The following is a 21,855-nucleotide window of genomic DNA, read 5'->3' on the forward strand; positions in this document are numbered from 1 at the left end:
GAACACATTATAAAACCTCTATAATTAAAGCTGTGATGTTGGCACATGAATAAACAGAACCAATGGAACAGAATTAAAAAGACCCAAGGTGTATGGAAGTTTTAGAATACAGTAAATAATAGCATTTCAAAACTATGGGGAAGAGATGGGCTCTTATTGAGATAACTAAAAATAGCCATATGGGTACATTCCAAACAGATCAGAAGATCTAAATGTAAAAGTGAAGCTGCGTGAGTACTGAAAGACATAGACTCCATCGTAACCTCAGTGAGGGAAAACTATACTATGTGACTTACTTAAAATCTAAATGTAACAAAGCTAAATATTGATAATTTTAACTACATAATGAACGTTTACATGGCAAAAAACCCCCACAATTACCAAAAACATGACACATTGAGAGAATTCAAAAATTATTAACACTTCGTTAGAAAAAGGAATGTAAGTGATTTTTTTTCGTTTGTTTTTAACCTTTTTTGGCTGTGTTGGGTCTTCGTTGCTGTGCATGGGCTTTCTGTAGTCACGGCGAGCGGGGTCTACTCTTCGTTGCAGCATGTGGGCTTCTCATTGTGGTGGCTTCTCGTTGCAGAGCACAGGCTCTAGGCGCACGGGCTTCAGTAGTTGTGGCGTGTGGGCTCAGTAGTTGTGGCTCACAGGCTCTAGAGCACAGGCTCAGTAGTTGTGGTGCATGGGCTTAGTTGCTCTGCGGTGTGTGGGATCTTCCTGGACCAGGGCTTGAACCTGTGTCCCCTGCATTGGCAGGTGGATTCTTAACCACTGTGCCACCAGGGAAGCCCTAAGTGACCATTTAACGTATAAAAAGAATTTAACATTATAAAAACATACTGTATCTTAACTTTTATTGGAAAAACTCTAAAACATACGGACTATTCAGGGTGTGGGGAAATACATAATGGTAATGGAATGAAAAGGTTGAGAAGCTTAAAACTTGTATAGAAGAGTAGTTGTTGGTAGTATTTACCAGAATTATATGTGCATTTATCCTCTAATTCACAATTCTACTTCTAGGCTCTTTCCCAAAAATAACACTGGTAAAAATTTGGACTGATACATACGAAAGATTGGAAACACCCAAATGTCAACTCATAGGGGACTAGCTGAGTAAACTAGTACTTTGGGACATCCACACAAAAGTACTAATAGTCACCAAAAAATGAAGATTATTTCCAGATACTGATACACAGTGATCAATCAGGATACAGTAAGTGGAAAAGCAACATGCAGAACATTGTTTATGCTACACTTAACTACCTTAGTGTCAGAAAGAGTGAGAAATGTGAATATACAATACATGTATCTGTATAAAATTCAAAAAGAAATTGGAAGAGTAAACCCAAATAAAAATGGTTACCAATAGGGGAAGGAAAGAGATGGGGTGGAAGCAATACTGTGATGACTCTATCTTTTTGTATAGTTTTGACCATCTAAAATTTAAGCATTTAAAAGCTAAATAAAAACTTAGGGAATGAGATCAAGATGGCGGAATAAAAGGATGTGGAGCTCACTTCTTCATACAAATACATCAAAAATACACCTACATGTGGAATAATTCTCAGAATGACCACTGGATTCTGGCAGAAGATCTCATACAACCAAAGCAGCAAGAAATACACCATGTAACTGGGTAGGATGAGACCTGTGCCCTTGGGAGGGAGCTATGAAAGGTTTCCTCACCCTGGGATCCTCCTACACCAGCTGAGAGGTCAGCTAGGAAAGATAGCCTGAGACTTGGAGGATAGTGCAACACCTAACTTGTGGCAAGCAGGACAGGCCAGCGCAGAGGGTCCTTGCTACCTTGCTGCACTTCCCAGCCTGAGAGAAGCACCTGCTTGGTGTGCACAGCAAGTCGGTGCTGAAACTTGGATTTCAGCTGACAGACTGGGGGAGAGGACTGTTTGGAGACAGCCTGAAGGGCCTGGAATGTGCTCAGGGCCACAAGTGGGGGTGTGCAGGATGGAGCCTGGGTCCGCCATGGGAGCCCAATTATTAACACACACATGAGAGAGGGGCATGGCCCCGCCATAGCAGCCTCATTCTCGGCTTGCTCACAGTGGGCACAGGTCAGCCACTATGAGTTCTAGGAGCACACAAAACACCAGTGGGTTGCCCACACGTGGAGACAGGGCTAAGGGTAGTGCCAACAACAGTGTACTTTGTGAGCACACACAGTGAGTGACAAATGACATCAGAGAGTGCAGGTCCTGGTGGACAGCTCCTGGGGAGGAATAATGCAGTGGCTCCTTTCCCAGATGGAGCACTCCAGCCCCACCTACCTCACACCACAGCTTATAATCAGATCTGGGGGCTTCTAAACAACTGGGGAGCAGACCCTGCCCACAAAGGGCTATGACAACCACAGAGGAAAGAGGAAGCCCCACTCAACATACAGTGCAGCCTCTGGTCACAACACCAAACACACCCTCTAGTGGGAAAACGGCCAGCACACACTGAGGAAAGATGTGGTAGGCATCCATAACAAAAAGAGCCCTACGACCAAAAATACTGGACTCACACAAGCTACACAGGGATGCTTGCACATAAAAACAGCCCTTTAAGACCACAGTAGATAACTGTTTTCCCTAAATTCATAATAGATTCAGAGAAATATAAATAAGAAAAAGCAGAGGAGCTATTCCCAACTAAAAGAACAGTGAAACAGACCTCTCCGGTCTACCAGACCCTGAGTCCAAAAAGGAGGTAATAAAAATGCTGAAGGGATTAAGAAAGAAATATTGATAGAAATGCAGATCACTGTAACAAACTATAAAGAGGAGCCAATTAAAATTAGACAATTCAATTGCCAAGATGAAAACCTATCTAAAGGCAATAAATAGCAAAATAAATAATGTAGAAGAACGAATAAGTGATCTGGAAAACAGAATAATGGAAACCACCCAATCAGAACAGCAGAGAAAGAAAAATGAAAAAGAATGAAAGCAACATACGAGACTTATGGGATAATATAAAGCATGCCAATCTACGCATAACAGAGATCTCAGAATGAGAAGAGAAAAGGGGATCGAAAATGTATTTGAAGAAATCATAGCTGAAAACTTCCCAAACCCAAAGAAAGAAACATATCTAGGTAAAGGAAGCACAGAGGGTCCCAAACAAGATGAATCTAAACAGACCTACACCAAGACATATCAAAATTAAAATGGCAAAAGCTAAACATAGAGGATTCTAAAGGAAGCAAGAGAAAATAAGGAGTCAGTTACAAGGGAACCTCTATAAGGCTATCAGCTGATTTCTCTACAGAAACTTCGCAGGCCAGAAGGGAGTGGCAAGATATATTCAAAGTCGTGAAAGGGAAAAGCCTACTATCTAGCATACTCTACCCAGTAAGATTATCATTTAGAATAGAAGGAGAGAGAAAGAATTTCGCAGACAAGCAAAAACTAAAAGAATACAGCAATACTAAACCTATCCTAAAAGAAATATTGAAAGGTCTGCTTTAAATAAAAAAGAAGCAGGAATCTATAGGAAAGGGAAAATCACAGTAGGAAAGGCAAATATATAAAAGAACTGTACATCACTTAAATAAGCCAGTACATAGGTTAAAAGAATATCAAAAAAACTTTGTGAAAGTGATTGTAACTACAATGAACACCAAAAGGATAAAGAGTAAGATATAAAATAGGACATCAAAATCACAAAATGTGGGGGAGGGGAGTAAGAAAATGTAGATTTTTAAAAGAACGTGTTTGAGATTATATGACTACCAGTCTAAAGCACGTAGATATAGTAATGGGTTAACATACTTGAAAACCAGGGTAACCACAAATCAAAAACATATAATAGATTCACAAAAACCAAAAAGAAAACTCAAGCATAATAGAAAAGAAACCAACAAAACACAAAAGGGAAAACAAAAAGAACGAGAAAGGAACACAGAAGAAGTACAAAATCAACTGGAAAACAAGGTTTACAATGGCAATAAATACATACCTATCAATAATTACCTAAAATGTCAATGGGTTAAGTGGAAATGACACGAAAGCAGGGGGTAGCAATACTCGTATCAGACAAAATAGATTTTAAAACACAGGCCATAAAAAAAGCTAAAGGACACTATATAATGATAAAAGGATCAATACAAGAAGATATTACACTCGTTAACATATATGTAAGGAATACAGAAGCATCTAAATATGTAAAATAAATACTAACAGACATAAAAGGAGAAATTGACAGGAATACAATAATAGTAGGAGACGTTAACACCCTAATGACATCAATGGACAGATCTTCCAGACAGAAAATAAAGCCACAGAGACCCTACATGACACAATACAACAGTTAGACTTAATTGATATTTTTAGGATATTACATCCAAAAAACCCCCAGAATAGACATTCTTTTCAAGTGCACATGGGACATGCTGTAGGACAGACCACATACTAGGACACAAAATAAGCCTCAACAAATTTAAGAGGAAAGAATTTCAAGCATCTTTTCTGACCACAGTGGCATAAAACTAGAAATCAACCACATAAAGAGAAACGAGGAAAAAAAAACAACGATTACCGGGAGACTAAACAACATGCTACTAAAAATCCAATGGGTCAATGATGAAATCAAAGAGGAAATTAAAAAATACCTTGAGACAAATGACAATGAAAACACAACCATACAAAATCTATAGGGTGCGGCAGAAGCAGTCGTAAGAGGAAAGTTCATAGCGATACAAGCCTTTCCCAAAAAAACAAGAAAAATCTCAAACAACTTAACTTACCACCTACAAGAATTAGAAAAAGAAGTACAAACAAAACCTAAAGTCAGCAGAAGAAAGGAAATAATAAAGATCAGAGAAGAAATAAATAAAATAGAGGTTAAAAAAACAATAGAAAAATCAATCAAACCAAGAGCTGGTTTTCTGAAAGGATAAACAAAATTGCCAGGCCTCTGGCCAGGCTCACCAAGAAGAAAAGAGACAGGACCCAAATAAACTAAATAAGAAATGAAAGAGGAGAAATCACAACTGATACCACAGAATTACCAACAAACCATAAGAGACTACTATGAACAATTATATGCCAACAAATTGGACAAACTAGAAAAAATGAGCAAGTTTCTAGAAACATACAGCCCACCAAAACTGAATCAAGAAAAAATAGATAATTTGAACAAAATGATCACTAGAAGTGAAATAGAATCTAATAATAATTAAAAACAAACAAAAACAACCCCCCCCCCCCAAAACTCTCTGCAAACAGAAGTCCAGGACCAGATGGCTTCACTGGGGAATTCTACCAAATATACAGAGAAGAACTCATACCTATCCTTCTCAAACTCTTCCAAAAGACCAAACAGGAGGGAACACTCCCAAAGTCATTCTATGAAGCTGTGATCATGCTGGTACCAAAATCAGATAAAGATACCACAAAAAAAGAGAATCACAGGTGAATGTCGCTGATGAATATAGACGCAAAAATCTTCAAGAAAATATTAGCAAACCATATCCAACAACACATAAAAAGGATTATACACCATGACTAAGCTGAATTTATCGCAGTGTGACAAGGATGGTTCAACATAGGCAAATCAATCAAAGTGATACACCACATTGACAAAAGAAAAGACAAAAACTGCATGACCATTGCATTAGGCGTGGGAAAAGCATTGGATAAAATTCAAAATCCATTCATGATAAAAACTCTCACTCAAGTGGGTATAGAGGGAACATATCGCAACATAAAAGCCATTTATGCCAAACCCACAGCCAACACAATACTCAACAGTAAATACTAAAAGTCTTCCTGCTAAATTTAGGAAGAAGACAAGGATAACCACTCCACGACTTCTATTCAACATAGTATTGGAAGTCCTAGTACTCAGAGAAAAGAAATAAAAAGTACCCAAATGGGAAGGCAAGAGGTAAAACTGTAATTATATGCAGATGACATGATACTCTATATAGAAAACCCTAAACACACAAAAATTATTAGAACTAATAAATTCAACAAGGTAGCAGGATACAAGATTAACATACAGGAATCTGTTGCATTTCTTTACACTAACAATGAAATACCACAGAGTAAAAAACAATCCCCTTTAAAACTGTTACAAGGACAAGATGTCAGAGTAGAAGAAGCTTGAGCTCACTTCCTCTCACGAGCACACCAAAATCACAACTAACTGCTGAACAACCATTGATAAAAAAGACTGGAACCTAACAAAAAAGATATTCTATATCCAAAGACATAAAGAAGAAACTCAGTGAGACTGTAAAAGGGGCACACCTGCAGTATAATAAAATCCCATACCCCTGGGACAGGTGACCCACAAACTGGAGAAAAATTACATCACAGAAGTTCTCTAATAGGAGAGTTCTAAGCCTCACGTCAGGCTCCCCGATATGGGGGTCTGAAATAGGGAGGAGCCTCCAGAGCATCTGGCTTTGAAGATCAGCGGGGTTCAAATGCAGGAACTCCGCAGGAATGGGGAAAAAAGAGACTCCACGCTTGGAGGGCACACACAAGGTCTTGCACTCACTGGGATCCAGGGCAAAAACAGTGACTTCATAGGAGGCTGGGCCAGACCTACCTGCTGCTCTTGCAAGGTCTCCAGGGGAGGCAGGGACAGCTGGGGCTCACTGTGGGGACAAGGACACTGGTGGCGGAAGTACTGGGGAATATTCATCAGCGTGAGCTCTTCTGGAGGCCACCATTTGGCACCAAGACCTGGCCCCACCCAACAGCCTGTAGGATCCTGGAAGGGCTCAGGCCGAAAAACCAACAGGGCAGGAACACAGCCCCACCCATCAGCACAGGCTGCCTAAAGACTTCCAGAGCCCACAGCCACCTCTAAACATGCCCCTTGACATGGCCATGCCCACCAGAGGGCCAAGATCCAGCTCCACCCACCAGAGGGTAGATACCAGAAACAGGAAAACTACTATCCAGCAACCTGTAGAACCGAGTCTGCAAAAGCAGTTCAGAAGCTACCCTGGGAACAGCTGGTCTCTGGCCCTTGGGTGGGAGGGCTAGAGAAGGGAGTGTACTACTGGGACGCATAGGACATCCCCTATAGAGGACCACCTCTCCAAGGTCAAGAAACATAAATATCCTTCCATATACATAAAAATACAAATAGAAATTTAGACAATGAGATGGCAGAGGAATATGTTCCAGACGAAGGAACAAGACAAAACCCCACAAGAACAACTAAGTGACGTGGAGATAGGCAACCTACCCAAGAAAGAGTTCAGAGTAATGATTATAAAGATGATCCAGGAACTCAGGAAAAGAATGAATATCCAGAGCAAGAAGTTACAAGAAGTTTTTAACAAAGAGAAAATATAAAGGACAGCCAAAGAGTTCAAGAACACAATAAGTTAAATGAAAAAAACACCAGAAAGACTCAATAGCAGAATAAATAAGGCAGAATAATGGATAAGTGATCTGGAAGACAGAGTGGTGGAAATCATTGCCATAGAACAGAATAAAGTAAAAAAAGAATGAAAAGAAATCAGGAAAGTTTGAGACCTCTGGGACAAGGTCAAACACACCAACATTTGCATTATAGGGGTCCCAGAAGGAGAAGAGAGAGAGAAAGGGCCTGAGAAGATATGTGAAGAGATAATAGGTGAAAATGTCTCTAACATGGGAAACGAAACAGCCACCCAAGTCCAGGAAGCGCAGAGAGTCCCACACAGGATTAACCCAAGGAGGAACAAGCTGAGACACATAATAATCATTGACAAAAATGAAAGATAAAGAAAAAATATTAAAAGCAACAAGGGAAAGCAACAAATAACATACATGGGAATTCCCATACGGTTATCAGCTGATGTTTCATAAGAAACTCTGCAGGCCAGAAGGGAGTGACACAATATATTTAAAGTAATGAAAGGGAAAAACTTACAACCAAGAATACTCTACCCAGCAAGGCTCTCATTCAGATTTGATGGAGAAACTAAAAGCTTTACAGACAAGCAAAAGCTAAGAGAATTCGGCACCACAAAACCAGCTCCATAACAAATACTAAAGGAGAGACTTCCATACAAGATGTCAGAGTAGAAGGACGTGCTATCACTCCCTCTTGCGAGAACACCAGAATCACAACTAACTGCTGGACAATCATTGACAGGAGGACACTGGAACTCACCAAAAAAGATACCCCACATCCAAAGACAAAGTAGAAGCCACAATGAGAAGGTAGGAGGGATGCAATCACAGTAAAATCAAATCCCATAACTGCTGGGTGGATGACTCACAGAAGGGAGAACACTTATACCACAGAAGTCCACCCACTGGAGTGAAGGTTCTGAACCCCACGTCAGGCTTCCCAACCAGGGGGTCTGGCAACAGGAGGAGGAATACCTAGAGAATAAGACTTTGAAGGCTAGTGGGATTTGATTGCAGGACTTTGACAGGACTGGGAGAAACAGAGACTCCACTCTTGGAGGGTACACACAAAGTAGTGTGCGCATCCGGACCCAGGGGAAGGAGCAGTGACCTCAGGGGAGACTGAACCAGACATACCTGCTAGTGTTGGAGGATATCCTGCAGAGGCGGGGGGTGCCTGTGGCTCACTGTGGGAACAAGGACACCGGCAGCAGAAGTTCCGGGAAGTACTCCTTGGCGTGAGCCCTCCCAGAGTCCGCCATTAGCCCCACCAAAGAGCCCAGGTAGGCTCTAGTGTTGGGTTGCCTCAGGCCAAACAACCAACAGGGAGGGAACCCAGCCCCACCCATCAGCAGTCAAACAGATTAAAGTTTTACTGAGCTCTGTCCACCAGAGCAACAGCCAGCTCTACCCACCACCAGTCCCTCCCATCAGGAAACTTCCACAAGCCTCTTAGATAGCCTCACCCACCACAGGACAGACAGCACAAGCAAGAAGAACTACAATCCTGCACCCTGTGGAACAAAAACCACATTCACAGAAAGAGAGACAAGATGAAAAGGCAGAGGGCTGTGTACCAGATGAAGGAACAAGCTAAAACCCCAGAAAAACAACTAAATGAAGTGGAGATAGGCAACCTTCCAGAAAAAGAATTCAGAATAATGATAGTGAAGATGATCCAGGACCTCGGAAAAAGAATGGAGGCAAAGATTGAGAACATGCAAGAACTGTTTAACAAAGACCTAGAAGATTAAAGAACAAACAAACAGAGATGAACAATACAATAACTGAAATAAAAACTACACTACAAGGAATCAATAGCAGAATAACTGAGGCAGAAGAACGGATAAGTGGCCTGGAAGACAGAATGGTGGAATTCACTGCTGCGGAACAGACTAAAGGAAAAAGAATGAAAAGAAATGAAGACAGCCTAAGAGACCTCTGGGACGACATTAAACGCAACAACATTCGCATTATAGGGGTCCCAGAAGGAGAAGAGAGAGAGAAAGTACCAGAGAAAATATTTGAAGAGATTAGAGTCAAAAACTTCCCTAACATGGGAAAGGATATAGCCACCCAAGTCCAGGAAGTGCAGAGAGTCCCATACAGGATAAACCTAAGGAGAAACACGCCAAGACACATAGTAATCAAATTGGCAAAAATTAAAGACAAAGAAAACTTACTGAAAGCAGCAAGGGAAAAATGACAAATAACATATAAGGGAACTCCCATAAGGTTAACAGCTGATTTCTCAGCAGAAACTCTACAAGCCAGAAGGGAGTGGCATGATATACTTAAAGTGATGAAAGGGAAGAACCTACAACCAAGATTACTCTACCTGGCAAGGATCTCATTCAGATCTCATTCAGATTCGATGGAGAAATCAAAAGCTTTACAGACAAGCAAAAGCTAAGAGAATTCAGCAACACCAAACCAACTCTACAACAAATGCTAAAGGAACATCTCTAAGTGGGAAACAAAAGAAAAGGACCTATAAAAACAAACCTAAAGCAATTAAGAAAATGGTCATAGGAACATACATATCGATAATTACCTTAAACGTGAATGGATTAAATGCCCCAACCAAAAGACACAGGCTTGCTGAATGGATACAAAAACAAGACACATATATATGCTGTCTACAAGAGACCCACTTCAGACCTAGGGACACATACAGACTGAAAGTGAGGGGATGGAAAAAGATATTCCATGCAAATGGAAACCAAAAGAAAGCTGGAGTAGCAAAACTCATATCAGATAAAATAGACTTTAAAATAAAGAATGTTACAAGAGACAAGGAAGGACACTACATAATGATCAAGGGATCAATCCAAGAAGAAGATATAACAATTATAAATATATATGCATCCAACACAGGAGCACCTCAATACATAAGGCAACTGCTAACAGCTATAAAAGAGGAAATCGACAGTGACACAATAATAGTGGGGGACTTTAACACCTCACTTACACCAATGGACAGATCATCCAAAATGAAAATAAATAAGGAAACAGAAGCTTTAAATGACACAATGGACCAGATAGATTTAACTGATATTTATAGGACATTCCATCCAAAAACAGCAGATTACACTTTCTTCTCAAGTGCACACAGAACATTCTCCAGGATAGATCACATCTTGGGTCACAAATCAAGCCTCAGTAAATTTAAGAAAATTGAAATCATATCAAGCATCTTTTCTGACCACAACACTATGAGATTAGAAATGAATTACAGGGAAAAAAACGTAAAAAACACAAACACATGGAGGCTAAACAATACGTTACTAAATAACCAAGAGATCACTGAAGAAATCAGAGGAAATCAAAAAATACCTAGAGAAAAATGACAATGAAAACACGACGATCCAAAACCTATGGGATGCAGCAAAAGCAATTCTAAGAGGGAAGTTTATAGCTATACAAGCCTACCTCAAGAAACAAGAAAAATCTCAAATAAACAATCTAGCCTTACACCTGAAGGAACTAGAGAAAGAACAAACAGAACCCAAAGTTAGCAGAAGGAAAGAAATCATAAAGATCAGAGCAGAAATAAATGAAATAGAAACAAAGAAAATAGCAAAGATCAATAAAACTAAAAGCTGGTTCTTTGAGAAGATAAAAAAAATTGATAAACCATTAGCCAGACTCATCAAGAAAAAGAGGGTGAGGACTCAAATCAATAAAACTAGAAATGAAAAAAGGAGAGGTTACAACAGACACCGCAGAAATACAAAGCATCCTAAGAGACTACTAAAAGCAACTCTATGCCAATAAAATGGACAACCTAGAAGAAATGGACAAATTCTTAGAAAGGTATAACCTTCCAAGACTGAACCAGGAAGAAATAGAAAATATGAACAGACCAATCACAAGTAATGAAATTGAAACTGTGATTAAAAATCTTCCAACAAACAAAAGTACAGGATGAGCTGGCTTCACAGGTGAATTCTATCAAACATTTAGAGAAGAGCTAACACCCATTCTTCTCAAACTCTTCCAAAAAATTGCAGAGGAAGGAACACTCCCAAACTCATTCTATGAGGCCACCATCACCCTGATACCAAAACCAGACAAAGATACTACAAAAAAAGAAAATTACAGACTGATATCACTGATGTATATAGATGCAAAAATCCTCAACAAAATACTAGCAAACAGAATCCAACAGCACATTAAAAGGATCATACACCACGATCAAGTGGGATTTATTCCAGGGATGCAAGGATTCTTCAATATATGCAAATCAATCAATGTGATAAACCATATTAACAAATTGAAGAATAAAAACCATATGATCATCTCAATAGATGCAGAAAAAGCTTTTGACAAAATTCAACACCCATTTATGATAAAAACTCTCCAGAAAGTGGGCATAGAGGGAACCTACCTCAACATAATAAAGGCCATATACGACAAACCAACAGCAAACATCATTCTTAATGGTGAAAAACTGAAAGCATTTCCTCTAAGATCAGGAACGAGACAAGGATGTCCACTCTCACCACTATTATTCAACATAGTTTTGGAAGTCCTAGCCACGGCAATCAGAGAAGAAAAAGAAATAAAAGGAATACAAATCGGAAAAGAAGTAAAACTGTCACTGTTTGCAGATGACAGGATACTATACATAGAGAATCCTAAAGATGCCACCAGAAAACTACTAGAGCTAATCAATGAATTTGGTAAAGTTGCAGGATACAAAATTAATGCACAGAAATCTCTTGCATTCCTATACACTAATGATGAAAAATCTGAAAGAGAAATTAAGGAAACACTCCCATTTACCACAGCAACAAAAAGAATAAAATACCTAGGAATAAACCTACCTAGGGAGACAAAAGACCTGTATGCAGAAAACTATAAGACACTGATGAAAGAAATTAAAGATGATACCAAGAGATGGAGAGATATACCATGTTCTTGGACTGGAAGAATCAATATTGTGAAAATGACTATACTACCCAAAGCAATCTACAGATTCAATGCAATCCCTACCAAATTACCAATGGCATTTTTTACAGAACTAGAACAAAAAATCTTAAAATTTGTATGGAGACACAAAAGACCCTAAACAGTCAAAGCAGTCTTGAGGGAAAAAAACGGAGCTGGAGGAATCAGACTCCCTGACTTCAGACTATACTACAAAGCTACAGTAATCAAGACAATATGGTACTGGCATAAAAACAGAAACATAGATCGATGGAACAAGACAGAAAGCCCAGAGATAAACCCATGCACCTATGGTCAACTAATCTATGACAAAGGAGGCAAGGATATACAATGGAGAAAAGACAGTCTCTTCAATAAGTGGTGCTGGGAAAACTGGACAGCTACATGTAAAATAATGAAATTAGAATGCTCCCTAACACCATACACAAAAATAAACTCAAAATGGATTCGAGACCTAACTGTAAGACTGGACACTATAAAACTCTTAGAGGAAAACACAGGAAGAACACTCTTTGACATAAATCACAGCAAGATCTTTTTTGATCCACCTCCTAGAGTAATGGAAATAAAAACAAAAATAAACAAATGGGACCTAATGAAACTTAAAAGCTTTTGCACAGCAAAGGAAACCATAAACAACATGAAAAGACAACCCTCAGAATGGGAGAAAATATTTGCAAACGAATCAACGGACAAGGGATTAATCTCCAAAATATATAAACAGCTCATGCAGCTCAATATTAAAAAAACAAACAACCCAATCCAAAAATGGGCAGAAGACCTAAATAGACATTTCTCCAAAGAAGACATACAGATGGCCAAGAAGCACATGAAAAGCTGCTCAACATCACTAATTATTAGAGAAATGCAAATGAAAAGTACAATGAGGTACCACCTCACACCAGTTAGAATGGGCATCATCAGAAAATCTAGAAACAACAAATGCTGGAGAGGGTGTGGAGAAAAGGAACACTCTTGCACTGTTGGTGGGAATGTAAATTGATACAGCCACTATGGAGGACAGTATGGAGGTTCCTTAAAAAACTAAAAATAGAATTAGCATATGACTCAGCAATCCCATTACTGGGCATATACCCAGAGAATACCATAATTCAAAAAGACACATGCACCTCAATGTTCATTGCAGCACTATTTACAATAGCCAGGTCATGGAAGCAACCTAAATGCCGATCGACAGACGAATGGATAAAGAAGATGTGGTACATATATACAATGGAATATTACTCAGCCATAAAAAGGAACGAAATTGGGTCATTTGTTGAGACGTGGATGGATCTAGAGATTGTCATACAGAGTGAAGTAAGTCAGAAAGAGAAAAACAAATATCGTATATTAACGCATATATGTGGAACCTAGAAAAATGGTACAGATGAACCAGTTTGCAGGGCAGAAATTGAGACATAGATGTAGAGAACAAACGTATGGACACCAAGGGGGGAAAGTGGCGGGGTGGGGGTGGGGGTGGGGGTGGTGGTGTGATGAATTGGGCGATTGGGATTGACATGTATACACTGATGTGTATAAAATTGATGACTAATAAGAACCTGCTGTGTAAAAAAATAAATAAAAAATTTAAAAAAATACCCAAGACAGACTTGATAACTGGCTGAACACTAAATGAACACCCCAACCCATATCCAACCAGACCCACCACCAGAGGGTAAAAGACTTACCAGATTTGAGGTGTCTGAGCAAAATCTGTCATTAAGCTATGTAAACACTGACATGACCTCTAGGACGTCAGTCTATAAAAAAACAAAAACAAATGCTAAAGGAACTTCTCTAGGTGGAAAAGAAAAGGCCACAAGTAGAAACAAGAAAATTATGAAATGGAAAAGCTCACCAGTAAAGGCAAACATACAGTAAAGGTAAGAAATTATCCACACAAAAATATGATATATAAACAGGTAATCATGAGAGGAGCAGAGTACAAATGTAGGTTATTTGAAATACATTTGAAATTAAGAAATCAGCAACTTAAAACAACCATGTATGTATATAGACCATTATATCAAAACCTCATGGTAACTGAAAACCAAAAATCTATAATAGATATACATACAAGAAAAAAAACCCAAACAAAAAAGGAATCCAAACACAACACTAAAGATAGTCATCAAATCACAAGTGAAGAGAACAAAAGAGAAAAGGAAGAAAAAAGACCTACAAAAACAAATCCAAAACAATTAACAAAATGGCAGTAAGAACATACTTATCGATAATCACCTTAAATGTAAAGGGATTAAATGCTCCAACCAAAAGACACAGACTGGCTGAATGAATACAAAATGAAAACACGTATATATGCTGTTTACAGGAGACCCACTTCAGATCTCGAGACACATGCAGAATGAAAGTGAGGGGATGGAAAATGTATTCCATGCAAATGAAAATCAATTAAAACCTGGAAGAGCAATACTCATATCAGACAACATAGACTTTATTATTATTTTTGATTCTTTTTTACACTGCAATTGTCTGTCTCTGAAGTCTTCTTTTAATACATATTAATTAATTTATTTATTATTTTTGGCTGCACCAGGTCTTAGTTGCAGCACGTGGGATCTTTGTTGTGGCATGCAGGATCTTTCGTTGAGGTGTGCAGTCTCTCCGTTGTGGAGCGTGGGCTTCTCTCTAGTTGTGGCGTGTGGGTTTTCTCTCTCTAGTTGTGGCATGTGGGCTCTGTAATTGTGCCATGTGGGCTTAGCTGCCCTGCGCTATGTGGGATCTTAGTTTCCTGACCAGAGATCAAACCCATGTCCCCTGCATTGGAAGGCAGATTCTTTACCACTGGACCACCAGGGAAGTCTCCAAAATAGACTTTAAAATAAAGGTTATAAGAGACAAAGAAGGACACTACATAATGATCAAAGGATCAATCCAAGAAGATATAACAACTGTAAATATATGTGACCCAATATAGGAGCACCTCGATATATAAGCCAAATGTTAACAGACATAAAATGAGAAACTGACTAATACAATAATAGTGGGGGACTTTAACACCCCACTTACATCAATGGACAGCTCACCTAGACAGAAAATCAATAAGGAAACACAGGCCTTAAATGACACATTAGACCAGATGGACTTAATTAATATTTATATAGCATTCTGTCTGAAAGCAGCAGGATACACATTCTTTTTAATTGCACATGGAGCATTCTCCAGGGTAGATCACATTTTTGGCCTCGGTAAATTTAAGAAAATTGAAATCATATCAAGTATCTTTTCCAACCACAACGTTATGAGATTAGAAATCAACTACAAGAAAAACACTGTAAAAACACAAACACGTGGAGGCTAAAGACTATGCTACTGAAAAACCAATGGATCACTGAAGAATTCAAAGAGACGGAGAATTCAGAAAATACCTAGAGACAAATGAAAATGGAAACATGATGATCCAAAGCCCATGAGAGGCAGTAAAAGCAGTTCTAAGAGGGAAGTTTATAGTGATACAAGCTTACCTCAGGAAACAAGAAAAATCTCAAACAGCCTAACCTTACACCTGAAGCAACTAGAGAAAGAAGAACGAGCAAAACCCAAAGTCAGTAGAAGGAAAGAAATCATAAAGATCATAGCAGAAAAAATGAAATAGAGACGAAGAAAACAATAGAAGAGCTCAATGAAACTAAAAGCTGGTTCTTTGAAAAGATAAACAAAGTTGATAAATCCTTAGCTAGACTCATCAAGAAAAAAGAGGGCCCAAATCAATGAAATTAGAAATGAAAAAGGAGAAATTACAACCAACCCCACAGAAATACAAAGGACCATAAGAGACTTCTATAAGCAACTATAAAACGGACACTGCCAGCTATAAAATGCCAATAAAAAGGACAACCTAGAAGAAATGGACAAATTTTTAGAAAAGTACAATCTCCCAAGACCAAACCAGGTAGATACAGAAAATATGAGTAGTCATATTACTAGCACTGAAATTGAATCAATTATTTAAAAACTCCCAATAAGCAGAGGTCCAGGACCAGAAGGCTTCACAGGTGAATTCTACCAAACATTTAGAGAATAGTTAACATCTATCTTTCTGAAACTATTCCAAATAATTTCAGAGGAAGGAACACTTCTGAACTCATTGTATGAGGCCACCATCACCCTGACACCAAAACTAGACAAAGAAACCACACAAAAAAAGAAAATTACAGGCCAATGTCACTGATGAACTTAGATTCAAAAATCCTCAACTAAATATTAGCAAACCAAATCCAATGATAGGTTAAAAGGATCATATACCACGATCAAGTGGGATTTATCCCACGGATGCAAGGATTTTTCAATATCTGCAAATCAATCAGTGTGATGCACCACATTAACACATTGAAGAATAAAAACCATATGATCAGCTCAATAGATGCAGAAAAAGTTTTTGATAAAATTCAACATCCATTTATGATAAAAACTCTCCAGAAAGTGGGCATAGAGGGAACCAACCTCAACATAATAAAGGCCATATATGACAAAACCACAGCTAATAGCATACTCAATGATGAAGAGCTGAAAGCATTTCCTCTAAGATCAGGAACAAAACAAAGATGTCCACTCTCACCACTTTTATTCAACATAGTTCTAGAAGTCCTAGCCACGGCAATCAGAAGAAAAAGAAATAAAAGGAATTCAAATTGGAATAGAAGAAGTAAAACTGTCACTATTTGCAGAAGACATGATACCATAGACAGAAAATCCTAAAGATGCCACCAGAAAACTACTAGAACTCATCAATGAAACTGGTAAAGTCACAGGATACAAAATTAATACACATAAATATGTTGCATTTCTATACACTAACAATGAAACATCAAAAAGAGAAATTAAGGAAACAATCCCATCACCGTCACATCAAAAAGAATAAAATACCTAGGAATAAACCTACCTAAGGAGGCAAAAGACCTGTACCCCAAAACCTGTAAGACACTGATGAAAGAAACTGAGGATGACACAAGCAGATGGAAACACTGTGTCTTGGGTTGGAAGAATCAATATTGTCAAAATGACTATACTACCCAAGGCAACCTTCAGATTCAATGCAATCCCTATCAAATTATGAACAGCATTCTTCACAGAACTAGACCAAAAAGTTTTTAAATTTGTATGGAAACAGAAAGGGCCCCGAATAGACAAAACAATCTTGCGAATGAAGAACTGAGACGGAGGAATCAGGCTCCCTGGCTTCAGACTATACTACAAAGTTACAGTCATCCAAACAGTATTGTACTGGCACAAAAACAGAAACATAGATCAATGGAACAGGATAGAAAGCCCAGAAATAAACCCATGCACCTATGGTCAATTAATCTATGACAAAGGAGGCAAGAATATACAATGGAAAAACGACAGTCTCTTCAATACATGGTGCTGTGAAAACCGGACAGCTACATGTAAAAGAATGAAATTAGAACATTCTCTTAACACCACACACAAAAATAAACTCAAAATGGACTAAAGACCTAAATGTGAGGCTGGATACTATAAAACTTCTAGAGGAAAACATAGGAAGAACACTCGGACATAAATCGCAGCAGTATCTTTTTGTATCTCTCTGCTACAGTAATAGAAATAAAAACAAAAATAAATAAATGGGACCTAATTAAACTTAAAATCCTTTGCATGGCAAAGGAAACCATAAACAAACGAAAAGACAACCTATAGAATGGGAGAAAATATTTGCAAATGATGCCACTGACAAGGGTTTAACCTCCAAAAAATACAAACAGCTCACACAACTCAATAGTAAAATAACAAACAACCCAATCAAAAAATGGGCACAAGATCTAGACATTTCTCTAAAGAAGACATACAGATGGCCACAAGGCACATGAAAAGATGCTCAACATTGCTAATTATAGAGAAATGCAAATCAAAACTACCATGAGGTATCACCTCACACCAGTCAGAATGGCCATCATCAAAAAGTCTACAAATAATAAGTGTTAGAGAGGGTGTGGAGAAAAAGGAACCCTCTCACACTGTTGGTGGCAAAGTAAACTGGTACAGCCACTATGGAGAACAGTATGGAGTTTCCTTAAAAACTAAAAATAGCGTTACCATATGATCCTGCAAGCCCACTCCTGGGAATATATCCAGAGAAAACCATAATTCAAAGAGATACATGCACCCCTATGTTTATAGTAGCACTGTTTACAATAGCCAAGACATGGAAGCAACCTAAATGTTCACCGAGAGATGAATGGATAAAGAAGATGTGATACACACACACACACACACACACAAACGGAATACTACTCAGCCATAAAAAAAATGAATAATACCATTTGCAGCAACACGGATGGACTTACGCTTTATCATACTAAGTGAAGTCAGACAGAGAAAGACAAATATCATATGATATCATTTATATGTGGAATCTCAAAAAGAAAAGATACAAATGAAATTATATACGAAACAGAAATAGACCCACAGACATAGAAAACCACTTACAGTTACCAAAGGGGAAAGGGGGGAGAGAGGGATAAATTAGGAGTTTGGAATTAACATACACACACTACTATATATAAAATAGATAACCAAAAAGGATTTACTGTATAGCACAGGGAATTATACTCATTTATAATAACTTATAAGGGAAAAGAATCTGAAAAAAAAAATAGATATATATGTATGTATAGCTGAATCACATTGATGTACACCTGAAACTAACACAACACTGTAAATCAACTATACTTCAATAAAACATTTAATTATAATAAAAATAAAATAAAATCATGACAAAAAAATAACTTAGGAATAAACCTAACCAAGGAGGTGAAATACTTATATGCTGAGAACAATAAAACATTGATAAAAGATATTGAAGATGATTCAAAGAAACAGAAAGATATGCCACGTTGTTGGATTGGAAGAATTAATATAGTTAAAATGGCCACATTACCGAAAGCAATCTATGGATTTAATGTGATCAATATACCCATGACATTTTTCACAGAAGTAGAACAAATAATCCTAAAATTTTATATGAAACAACAAAAGACCCAGAATTGCCAATGTAATCCTGAGGAAAAAAAACAAAGCTGGAGGCATAACCCTCCCAGAATTCAGACAATACTACAAAGCTACACTAAGTAAAATAGCATGGTACTGGCACAAAAACAGACATGGATCAACGGAACAGAATAGAGAGCCCAGAAATAAGCCCACACACCTGCAGTCAATTAATTTCCGACAAAGGAGGCAAGACTATACAGTGGAGAAAAAACAGTCTCTTCAGCAAGTGGTGTTGGGAAAGCTGGACAGTCGTATATAAATCCATGAAGTTAGAACACTCCCTCACACCATACACAAAAATACACTGAAACTACAAGATATGACAAGATAAACACAAGATATGGCACCGTAAAACTCCTAGAAGAGAATACAGGCAAAAACATTCTCTGACATAAATTGTAGCAATGTTTTCTTAGGTCAGTCTCCCAAGGTAACAGAAATAAAAGCAAAAATAAACAAATGGGACCCAGTCAAGCTTATATGCTTTTGGACAGCAAAGGGAACCATAAACAAAACAAAAAGACAACCTATGGACTAGGAGAAAATATTCACAAACGATGCAACTGACAAGGGCTTAACTTCCAAAATATACCAACAGCTCATACAACTCAATAGTAAAATGAAAGACAATGCAATTAAAAATGGACAGAAGGCCTGAATAGACATCTTTCCAAAGAAGACATACAGATGGCCAACAGGCACACGAAAAGATGCTCAACATTGCTAATAATTAGAGAAATGCAAGTCAAAACTACAATGAGGTATCACCTCACACATGTCAGAATGGCCATCATCAAAAAGTCTACAAATGCATGCTGGAGAGGGTGTGGAGAAAAGAGAACCCTCCTATATTGCTGGCGGGAATGTAAATTGGTGCAGCCACTATGGACAACAGTATGGAGGTTCCTTTAAAAACTAAAAATAGAGTTGCCATATGATCCCACTCCTGGGCATATATCCAGAAAAGACAAAAATTCGAAAAGATACATGCACCATAATGTTCACAGTAGCACTATTTACAACATCCAGATGTGGTCTCTACCATCTCCTACTAAAGGAGGGACCTTTGAAAAAAATGTCTGAGGCAGGAAATATACAAGGTAAGCCTGGGTTATCTTATGCTAGAAAGCAAGGAACTATCAAAAAATCCTATATGAAGTCAAAGTGTATCAAGTCAACAAGATACAGGACCCAAGAGTAGAAGGATTAATTTGAGCATCAAAATAATGTCTGGAGTAGACTGAAACATTAAATACATAGGAAATCTACAAGCTCATGATAGTGAAAAGTCATTTGTTTCCTTTGGAAGTTGCTAGAGCACCAACTCACTCTAAAAATCATGCATTTATCTGGTCTTTAAGAAATGTATTTCAGGAACATAAATTGTTAAGTTCCTTACAGAAAAATTCCAGCTAATGCAGAAAAAGTGATGGAATTTAGAAAATCACCATTAATTGAAATAGAGGTCAGGGTAACATACACCAGTGAAATGCTAAAATCATTAGGTGACAGGTTAATAAATGGTGAACTTCAAATGCAGGGATCAGGCTGACCCCACCTGATTCCACTGATAAATCATCACTAAAAGTTGGACAACCAGATATGTGCCTTCTGATGTGAAGGGACAGAGTACACAGCCCACTTGAGAAAATGCATTCCTAAAATACTGAACCTGAATCTAGTCAAGCCTCTGGATCTAACTTTCACTTTATAGGGATAGAGGACTAAGTTAAAGGACACATAAAAAAGCAAACAGCCAAATGTTGACCTTATACAGGACAAATGACCTGGCTCCTTCAACAAATGAATGATATGAAGAAAAAAGGGAGGAGTAGGAGATGGCAATCAAAACAAATATGTGGATAATGCTTGGACCCTGATTCAAACAAAGGAAAAGGTAGGTTATCAGTGATATGCCAGAAATCAGCAACTTTCATGTTCTAGCTATGATTTGATTAATACTGGTTACTAGTTGAGATATTAGCTAGAGCATTTCAGTTAGTAAGTTGTAATATAAATTTAGGAAATACGAATCCAAGGTATATCATAATTCCCTCTCATGACCTCACCTGACTTCCAGACTTGACTTTCCCATCAGGATGACACTTGCATCTCAAACATTGTACAACTGCAATCTGAACTCAGGTACGTATCTTCTGTTTCTCCTAAACCCATTCTTTTATCCCCCAAATTTTCTATTTCGGAGTTGCCTTCTACTATCTACATAGCAGCCCTTACCAGGAACCCAGAGAAAGTTCTTTACCAATTAAATATAATCAGTTTCTAAGTGTTGCCCAATTTTTCTTCCTAAACAACACTTTTAAAATTTGTCCTCTTGTCTACTTTGCTAACACCACTACCTTAGATCAGGCCCTAGTCTTTCTGAACAATTAAGACATCCTCCTAGCTGCTTATCTTGCTTGTAGTCTTTTCCTCTCATGGCCGTCTACCACACAGCTGTCATTTGTCTGTAGAGCAAACTATCATGTCGTTC

General features: G+C 38.2%; 1 protein-coding gene across 3 annotated transcripts in view; it reads right to left on the reverse strand.

Annotated features, from left to right (window-relative positions):
* The window catches only part of MRPS14 (mitochondrial ribosomal protein S14), a 40,970-nt gene that overhangs the window by 438 nt on the left and 18,677 nt on the right, over nucleotides 1–21,855 (reverse strand). Inside the window, exons 3-4 of one of the 3 annotated variants that reach the window (XR_011073638.1) lie at nucleotides 14,018–14,089; nucleotides 472–796 (exon numbers count right to left, since the gene is read on the reverse strand). Coding sequence is in view for 2 of the 3 variants with exons in the window: in XM_068541292.1 (XP_068397393.1) it covers nucleotides 14,054–14,089 (36 nt within the window). In the remaining variant the exon portion in view is untranslated. Of the gene's footprint in view, nucleotides 1–11; nucleotides 797–14,017; nucleotides 14,090–21,855 lie in introns of those variants that run through there. The other 2 variants (XM_068541292.1, XM_068541293.1) reach the window with 2 other exon arrangements.

The sequence above is a fragment of the Eschrichtius robustus genome, chromosome 3 (assembly GCF_028021215.1).
Source record: "Eschrichtius robustus isolate mEscRob2 chromosome 3, mEscRob2.pri, whole genome shotgun sequence".
NCBI classification, from domain to species: Eukaryota; Metazoa; Chordata; class Mammalia; order Artiodactyla; family Eschrichtiidae; genus Eschrichtius; species Eschrichtius robustus.